The sequence below is a fragment of the Rhinolophus hipposideros genome (genome assembly GCF_964194185.1).
Source record: "Rhinolophus hipposideros genome assembly, chromosome: 14".
NCBI classification, from domain to species: Eukaryota; Metazoa; Chordata; class Mammalia; order Chiroptera; family Rhinolophidae; genus Rhinolophus; species Rhinolophus hipposideros.
Genome location: NC_138060.1, coordinates 26361069 through 26370214, shown reverse-complemented (window position 1 = coordinate 26370214; position 9146 = coordinate 26361069). Strand labels below are relative to the sequence as shown.

The following is a 9146-nucleotide window of genomic DNA, read 5'->3' as shown; positions in this document are numbered from 1 at the left end:
CTTAATGGACCAAACAAGAAGTCTAACTTGGCTGCCATGGGAGCAAAGGTGCTATGCTTATTAGAAAATCTCCAAATGCAGTAAAATGGGAAGGCATGCTGAGTCCCTGAAGGAAGTCCAGCTGTCCTGGAGGAGACTGGTTCAATGGGGAGGTGTCAGGAAGCCTTGTCTAAAGCAGCACCTAATGCAGCCATACTCGCATCCACTTGGAAACAGTCGGACATGCACGATCACACTCACACATAAACACCTTCACACACATACCGACACAAACAGCCTCACCCTCCTGGACTTTTCCCTTCCCGACACTCGCAAACACACACACATTCTTCATGTCTCAGTCAAAAGGCTGGCTTAGGGGATACCTCATGGCTGAATCAAATGCTGATTAATGCTGCTGCTTTTATTACACCACAGGTCTTAACATTTATTTGGAGATGAACACAAAACTTGGTATGCTGCTGTTACAGTGGCATGCATTCTCTACAGTGCAGCTTCGGAGCACAAGATCACTGCAGCACGCACAGAAGAAACACGCTCCAGAGGAGGGGAAAGGGGCTACAGCAGATCCTGTTCTCTCCAGTACCGGAGGACTAAAGGTGCTTCACCACGACAGCAGGAGAGGAATCTCGTGTGCTGGGCAGGTGTGTTTTAAACAGCTAAACAGGTGTGACAAAGGACCCAGGTGTGGTAAGTTCCTAACACTTAGAGCCAAGAGTATTTCTGGATAAGTATACGTACTCCCCAAACAGGCAGCACTGACTATAAGGGGCGAGGGGAGGGGGCGGCATGCTTAGCACTGCATCTGAGCTAAGTTAAGCTCCCAGGAGTCCTCAGTGAAGTGAATCCTGGTTTTTATGAGGAAGAATAAGACATGATGGCACTTTCACAATAAGGCCACTAAACTCACAGCGACGATGATCTCAGAGGAAGCAGCTCTATCCTCTCTGATGCCAGGTGCCCCTTGCTGGTTAGGCACCTGCCCTGAGACCTTCAGATGGTCCTCTCTGAGCTGCACAACATCACTGAGCACAACGGAGCAGAGGAAGGGGCCACACAAGTCAAGGTCATGGGACACTACCACCAAGCATGGCTGACTGTTGTTGGCAAATGTCTCAGATGCCTTTCCCGGTTGGGCTGGGTGCCCCCATGTGTCTGGAGAGCTAATCTGAAAAGAGGCTGGCAAAGGACTTCCTCAAGCTCCGGATGGTCTCTGCTTTGGCTTCATCCTCATTGGCTGAAGACCGGAAGAAGGAGGACTCAGAGAAGCTGAAGGCATTTGTCAGGGACTGCGACTTGCTTGAAGATAAAAACCAGAGAGAACGTGAGAGGGTGGTGTTCCCAGCAAAGTAGGGAAGGACGATGACATGAGGATACACAACCAGAACGCCCACTCCCACCCCAGGGAGACTAGGGTCAGAGAGAAAGCCAGCAGTGGTCGTTCTGCCAGGACCCTGGGAGGTCCCTGTGCTATTTTCTTCACCTTCGGTGCTGCTAAAAGAGGAAATGATGGGGGCAGCAAGGGAGAAGGGAACAAAGAAAGAAAGAGGGAGAAGGGGGGAAAAGAGAAGAGAAAGAAGGGAAAGAGGAAGAAAGGGTGACTCAAAGGATGTTTCTTTCATGTAATGTCAAAGGCTAAATTGCAGAGGCCCTTGGTAAGTACTAATCTAGGAATCTCACACCCTTCCCCTCTGATGACACGTAGTGACTAGGGGCCAGGGCGTGGACTCTTGCACTCTCTTTTCTATGGACTGGTAAATAATGGAGCCAGCATCAGAAGACTTGGGTCAAAGTCTTGGTTCTGTCATTCACTCACTCTTGACCTTAGAAGCAAGCCATGTGCTTCTCCGGTACTTGTTTTCTAATTTGCAGTATTTAGATGTTTGGGCAAACGGTCTTGAGGCCTTTTCAGCTCTTTCTATTCTGCTTTTTTCTTTGATTCCAAAAGAACCTTTTGGCTTGGCACAGACTCTAATGCTCAGTTTACCTGGTCTTAAAATGGACATAATCACCCTTTGCAGCCTTCCTCAGAGGAGGCCTAATATAAAGTCTGTGGGGTTCGGGGTGCCCAGGGGCAAGAGATACAGTGGGCCCTTCGCATCCATGGATTCAACCAACCACGGATCTAACACATTGGGAAAAAAAAAATCCCAGAAAGTTCTCAAAAGCAAACTTGAATTTCTCTTCAGCCGAGCACCACACCGAATCCATGTGAATAAAGACGTGTAGGCAGCCCCTCCTGTAGCCTCTATGCAAATAGAGGTTATGTGCAAATACTGCACTCTTTTATGTAAGGGACTTGGGCATCTGCGGAGTTGGCACCTGCAGGGGGTCCTGGAACCCACCCCCTGTGGATACTGGGGACAACTGTACATATCAGGCCTCCATAAGGTTATTCGGCAGTTTTTAAATGACAAAGCCCAAATCACACATACTTTAGGGACCAATTTTTCCCTTGAGAGATTACTGATTCAGAGAGAAAAAAGGTGAAGGCAAGAAGGTCGAGGGGAGGCCAAGCCCAGCACTCTAGAAGAGGACGTGAGGCCTGGTGTCTCCAGTGGCCCATCTTCTCTCCTTCTTGACTCCTACTGTGTCTCCTTCCTCCTGGTTCCTGGCTCCAGAACTCTTCTCCAGGTGTCTTAGAACTCCCAGCCCTCGTCTAAATTCAGGGTGCAGCCCCAGAAACTCCCTTCTACAGAAGTGTGCGTGAGCAGCTTTTCTCCTCCTGCAGTGACTATGAACAGATGCCCTGCCTTTCATGAGGGCTGGGGATGAGCCCCAACATGCTGGGCTCAGAGACAGGGGACTCCTCTGCACGCACAGGCTGAGGGCACCCGGTATCAGCCTCCCGCTTGTCATCAAGGCTGATAGGCTCTACTCAACAACTTCAGCCCAGAGGCAGTGACAAACCAAAGATCTGCCCTCAGACTTGGGCCAGTGTTGGCAAATGAGAAGCTGGGAGAGATTAAAAAATCACCACACAGAAAAAATACTGGATTAATGGGAGGTTACCAGGCAAGTGAGATGTGAAATGTGCCACTGGCCAGAGCTGGGAAGCAGAAGCAGGAGTGAGTGGTGCTCCTCCTGTCACGTAGGACTGAAGACCCAGAGAAAGGGGTCGTCTGGACCACCTGAGCCCTAGTCCTGGCTCTGCCACTAACTAGCAGAGCAGCTTTGAAAGATAAAATTAATCCAATCTCTCTGAGCCACGTTTTCTCATCTATGCAATGACTAGACAATCTCTGAAATTCTACAACCCCCTTTTCTCCCTCCCTGAAGATTCTCATCATTTTACTTTGAGAAGCATGGATGGATCTCTACTGTTTCCCCAAAGCTACAGCCGTCTGTGCTGACAGTGACGACAGAAGGCGGCCGTTTGAGGAAATTGAAGAGAAGCATCTCTGGGTCTGCGGGAGAGGGTAGAACTGCCCACCATTCACACCCAGTGCGGTCCCTCCTCCGTTCAGCTGCACTGTTTCCCAGGGATCCTCAGCTCCCCCTCTGAAGCAGGACAGTGTGATGGGGTTTAGCGTGATGGTGGGAAATGAGGGGATCGGGTCTCTAGCTGGGCCTTTCTCTGATGACCACTCCAGAAACTGACCTCTTTCTGACAAAGACGTGGGTAAAAAGTTGAAATGGATTTAACTACTTCCCCCTTTTCCTTCTGGGCAGCTTTGCTGATTGCACACCCTACACTGTGAGTCAGAGGCAGGAAAGAGATGGTTTTTTTTTTTTTTTTTTAATTTTTAGAGAGAGACACACACAGAAAAGGAATGGAAAAAAGAGTAGGAGACGGGATAAAAAACAAAAACAAAAACTACCCCTAAGCTAGTATAAGAAAAGGAGACGGTGTAGTAACTGTTTTATGGCCACTCCCCAGGAGAAAGGGGAGGGTTTGAGCTTCTAGCTAGATCTTAGACTTTCACTTCCCTTTTTCCTATCCTTCCTAACCAACCCCAAACAGGCCCCCAACCAAAAAACAAAAAGCAAAAAAACCCCCAAAACCAAAACCCCCAAAAACCCCACAAAAGTATCTACAGGAGGAGGCCTGACTGAAGGTGTTTTCTAGCAGCTCTGGAGCCCAAGGCCCTGGAGGAGGGGCAGGAAGAGGGGCGGGGAGGGAGCTGCTGAGGCATCTCTTACTTGAGCTGTGGGTGAGGCTGGGGCTTCTGTGGTGGAGCAGCCGTGGGCGGCTGGACCTCTGCCAGGGAGCTGCTGCTGGAGGGTGCGTCTCCGTGGGTGGTGGGGCCGCCCGGCCGCTGAGGAGCCGAGGAGAAGGAGGAAGAGAAGGAGGAGGAAGAGGAGGAAGGTGGCACCGGTGGTCCAGGGGGGAGCCGGCGTGGAGGCAGCACCTTGCCTGGGGGTTGCATTCCTTGGGGTTGCCCAGGGCCCCCTAGGTTTAGTACAAGAAAAACTTCATAATTTAACCATATCAAAGGGTTTCCTTGTTAGAATCTATGTCTCAAAGGGTGTGGTTAGTTCATTACTAAAAGGATAAGCTCTATTACAAGAAGCCACCCGAGGCTCTGAGGGTTTCCCTCCGACATTGCCACTACTTGCTGCTCCTCGGACACAGCAGACGTGGGGAGCACAGGGAATACACCACGCCATCAGTGGCTGCCATCAGAGCCGAGCTCTCTTACAGAAGACCCCCCAGGTCAGAGGGCCCCACCCCGCTTCCCCTGAGGTTCCTCAGGTACAGGCCAACCTGCCCCGTGTTTACTGGGAGCTCTTAGGTTCCCCACAGCAGACAGTCCAGGGCAGTGGAAAGACTGGTCTGGGAATCAGAAAACCCAAGACATAGTCTATCAGTGACTCCTTGAGCAAGTCAGCAAACTTCCCTGGGCTGTAGTGTTTCCAACCATAAAACTGGTAAAAAGTAAGTCCTGGTTTTAGTTATCTTTCAAGATGGTAGTGTTTCAAAGATGATAACGGATGAGAAAGTTCTTCAAAAAGTATCCTGTGCTTTACGATCACTGATGATCACTGACTCACATTGATGGAGCTGGCCTTCGTCCTGCTCTGAGCCCACTTGTATCTGACTGCCCACCCTGCCCACCCTGCCAGGGCTTCCTTTTAGCACTAGCTCACACCCATGACTGGGATGAATCTTCTGTTTCCAGGCACTCTTTTGCCTCTTAGTACCATCCTCAGGGGCTTTAGTCCCTTTCAGGCAAGTACGGTAAAATTCTCTAGAATTCCAAGCCCCATTTTCCTCTGGGGATGGCACAGGCACCATCTGGCAAGAGTCCCTCCAAAGAGGACCAGGATACCCTTCTCCCAGAATGGAAGAGAAAACCATCTAGCAAAGAGAGCAAAAAGGCCATCCTTCCTCTGGGGGTTGATACACAGTAAGTGTGGTACCAGATTGCTCAGATTTTGCTGAGGGGGTTCCTACACTCATAAGTCAAAAGATGTCCCCATCAGCACATATGGACGAATGGAAATGATGCCTAAGTGGCCTGGAAGATCCAATTTCTCTGTCTCAATCCCAGAGTCCACACATGCATGGGCCTACTGGAAGGAGAGGGCTTATAGAAACTCAATAGCAGCTAAGAGTTGTATTGTAACTTAGTTTTCTAGAAATACCAGAATACCTGCACCCTTGGAAAAGGCAGAGTTCTATGTCTACACCACTGTGCATCTGGGACTGTCAGCCCTCTTCCCCGCTACATGGCATGGGCTCCACTTTATCATCAATTATCAATTAATACCAGGGCTAGTTACACATAAATACATAAATGAACAAATAAATGCAATTCTGCATGTTTAAGAAGTTCCAAGTTCAAATCAGATAATTAGTGAAGATGACGGATTAGCATATTATTTCATATTAACCAGTTTTTGCCTTTTCCAAAGTCTGGTACGATTTGTATTAGCATTTTCTTATAAAGTACTGCAGGTTGATAGTTCAGCATCTTGTCCCATAAATCCGAGTGCTTCCCCACTTCTACAGAGATGCTTGAATAGCCAGAAACTTTACAACTTAACACTGAAGACAGATATAACTTTTCCTTTATTGCACATTAAGCTGTACAAGAATCACAAAAGAGAGGTACTTCAATCACACTTCCAGCATTGGCTGAGGTTTTCCCAGCTGGATCGGTACAAAAAAAGGGGACAACATCAGAAAAGAAATGGGTACAAAACACCTGAACGGCAGTCCTCTACTGTGACATAGATGTCCCCCAGGCCACAGAGTTGTCCCTTAGCATGCTGCCTGAGAGCACATGACAGTCAGATTATGCTGTCAGCTTGTGTTTGGCAGTTTCTCCCCCACCTGAGAGACCTTGGCTGACACCACCATGGAGCCTGACTGAATTCAAATGGCAACTTTGTATTTATGATTCACAAATGTCACACGAAAAGCACCTACATGTTCACGTTGGTAACATGCAGAGAAGCAACACCACCATCAGCTCATCACTTGGACAAAAAAATTAAAATAAATAAAATGTATTATTCTTCCAGTCTGGGAAATGCTGCTTTATTCCTGTCTAACATTTCATCAGATCGGGAGGTATTTAAGGACCTGATTCTTACGCAACCCACCCGGAAATGCATACAGGAAGATATTTACAACACATCGACTACCATTGTCATCAACGGGAGGGCTTACAGACAAGAACATTGACTGTCAGTGCATTTGCCTGTAGCCTCAGAATTTGCCAGCCACCAAAGGAGAACCCAGGACAGTGGCCCTTGACACACCAATCGTGCTACATACTACCAACACTAGTTATTCCTCAGACCTGGTGACCTGGAATGGTGACGTGTTGGTATAGAAGTGAGAGGGAATGGACAAGTAGAGCCGGAGCAAACTGCTGGCATGAACTTCCACGGATCATGGTGCTAGAGGAGGCCGCCTGGGGACCATACCCAGCCTGTCCAGGAGATGGGAAGAGGAGGCACTGAATCAGAGGCCTGGTTTAACAAACTACCTCCTCGCTACCCCAGAGCTGTGTGTCGGAGGAAAAAGAACAAACTGGTGGCGGTTCTTCAAGAACCACGGCTGTGCAGTTCTGCCCCAAACACACACACACGCTGAAATCTGAGACAGTCCTTCCCAGGAAAGACAAAGCTCTTCATTACCTGGACTCCAGCGGGCTCTCCTAACAGCTGAAAACTAAAGCAGGTGCCCCCCCCCAGGAGTTCCACAGGCAGTACACCCACTCAAGTGCAAGGGGACATTTTTGATTTGGGCTCGTGTTCTGACGCCTCCGGACAGGGAGGCCAAGAGCAGAAGGGCCGAAGCCTTCCCAGACTTTCAGTAGTTCCCTGCATTCTATGTCCAAAATTGACCTCTGTACACAGGGCAAGCTTTGCGGAATGCGAAGCAGAATTCTGAAGTTCTACAGAAGCGCACACGTGGCCAATTCAGAAACGGCAACAACAAAGAAACAACTTAAGGGGACTGAGATCAACACGCAGAAAACACTCACAAGTTCACTTTGATATTGCACATCAGCGGCCCCATTTTTTTGTCTAATCTCATAGCTAATTAGTTAATAATAAAAACAAAGGGTACACAGGGATGTAAAATACAGAACGCATTCCTGCAAATCGCTTGTTTTTTATATTTCATGTCATCACGAAAAACACAAGAGCTTTACAGGCACAGCCAGCCTATTCACTTAAACTCAAACTGTACCAAATTTGAGCAAATAGAGAAAAAGGTGGACGACTTCAGATCCAACGAATGAGGCTGTGGAAATTAGACCTTGAAAATCTCTTAAACGTCTAGCTATTTACCCTAGTCATGCAGAAAGGAAGCAAAAAGCACGGTACATTGAAGACCCCAAGCACATTCGTGGGGGTAAGCAGGGGGTGGGGGGTGGTTTAATCTGAGCCTGGGAAGGGGGAGAAGGAGAGGAGTCGGGTTGTATTTTTATGGTCTTTGTTTCTCTCCTGTGCGCCCCCCTGCTCCTATTTCACCCCCCATTATGTAATACTTAAAAAAATACTATCAAACCACCCAGAAGATAGAGTCACACTGGACTTGGGAGAGGCACAAGTCTTTTGTACACTGTTGACAAACAGCCCTGGAATCACAAGTTATACAGAGAAACGTAAGTGAGCATTACAAGCACAAACAGGAACAGGTAAACAGCCAGACAGAGGAGCTGACACTGCATAGGAAAAACACAGTCCAGTCAGCATTGAAAGAATACAGAAACGGCACCAATGGGGGGCTCTGTTGCTCCCCTCCCCACTTTCCTTTCTTTCCTCATTTGTTTTTGGCTTAAAATTTCTGCTTTGAAAAATTAACTACCAATCAATCACTTTAAGAAGCTTGGACTTGTTTTGGCCCTACTGCAATGCCATTACAGTCGAGAATATACTGTAAACAACCTTGGGGGGCTGGCCGCTGAGGTGGGGTCTTGCTCGAGTCCGGATCCTTAAGTGTTCCACTCTGGAAGACAAAAATGCAAAAGAGATAAAAACAAAACTCCAAGCAGATTCCAAAGAGAAATGCTGAGGCTCTGTGGTGTGGCTGCAGTGGGATCCGTGGGATCCAGTGGGATCTGGTTCAGAGGTTTCTGCTGTCTGGGGTGTCGCTGGGGAACAGGTGCGGGCAGTCTGGACCTTAGAACCACTCTGATACAGTGTCTGAGACCTCCTCAACCTCTTTCATTTCGCCCCCTTTTAGACTTACTCTTTCTAGAAGGTCTGAGTCTTCCAACAGCATCTGGTTTATTCTATGGGAGCTGCCTGATGTCCAGCTCCCCCTCATACTCACAGGCCTGGTTTCCTGAAGAAAAGGGAGAATCAACACCCAAGTCCAATGAGCAGGTTGGGCTTTAGGTGACTCGGGACTGGAGACCCGAGAAATGGTGGTGGTGGTGGTGGTGGTGGTGGTGGTGGTGGTGAGGGGCGGGGGAGGGGCCAGGCCAGGTTACTACCTTAGACTTGGCTCACTTCTTAGGTGGAGTTACCTTTGGGGTAGGTTCAGCTCTGGGGCTCACTCAGGGGTCAGAGTCACTCTGGGCTGGCTGGAACTCCCACAGGGAGGGACTTGAAGGAGGGGGTAGTTGTTTGTTTCCCAGAACCCTTCTTACTCAGAAGGTAAGATGTTAATGTTTGTAAAAGTGCTCAAGGCCAAGCTGTTTTCCTTCTCAAACAGCATCATTACATTTTACCCAACA

At 48.6% G+C, this 9146-nt stretch overlaps 1 protein-coding gene across 3 annotated transcripts in view; it reads right to left on the bottom strand.

Moving 5' to 3' along the window:
• Nucleotides 1-383: 383 nt before the first annotated feature.
• Nucleotides 384-9146, bottom strand: part of SYN2 (synapsin II) — a 48505-nt gene continuing 39742 nt past the window's right edge. For 2 of the 3 annotated variants that reach the window (XM_081071969.1, XM_081071970.1), the window contains exon 10: nt 5999-8413. In XM_081071969.1, coding sequence (XP_080928095.1) covers nt 8285-8413 — 129 coding nt within the window. In that variant the 3' untranslated portion in view covers nt 5999-8284. Of the gene's footprint in view, nt 1300-4143; nt 4394-5998; nt 8414-9146 lie in introns of those variants that run through there. The other variant, XM_081071968.1, reaches the window with a different exon arrangement.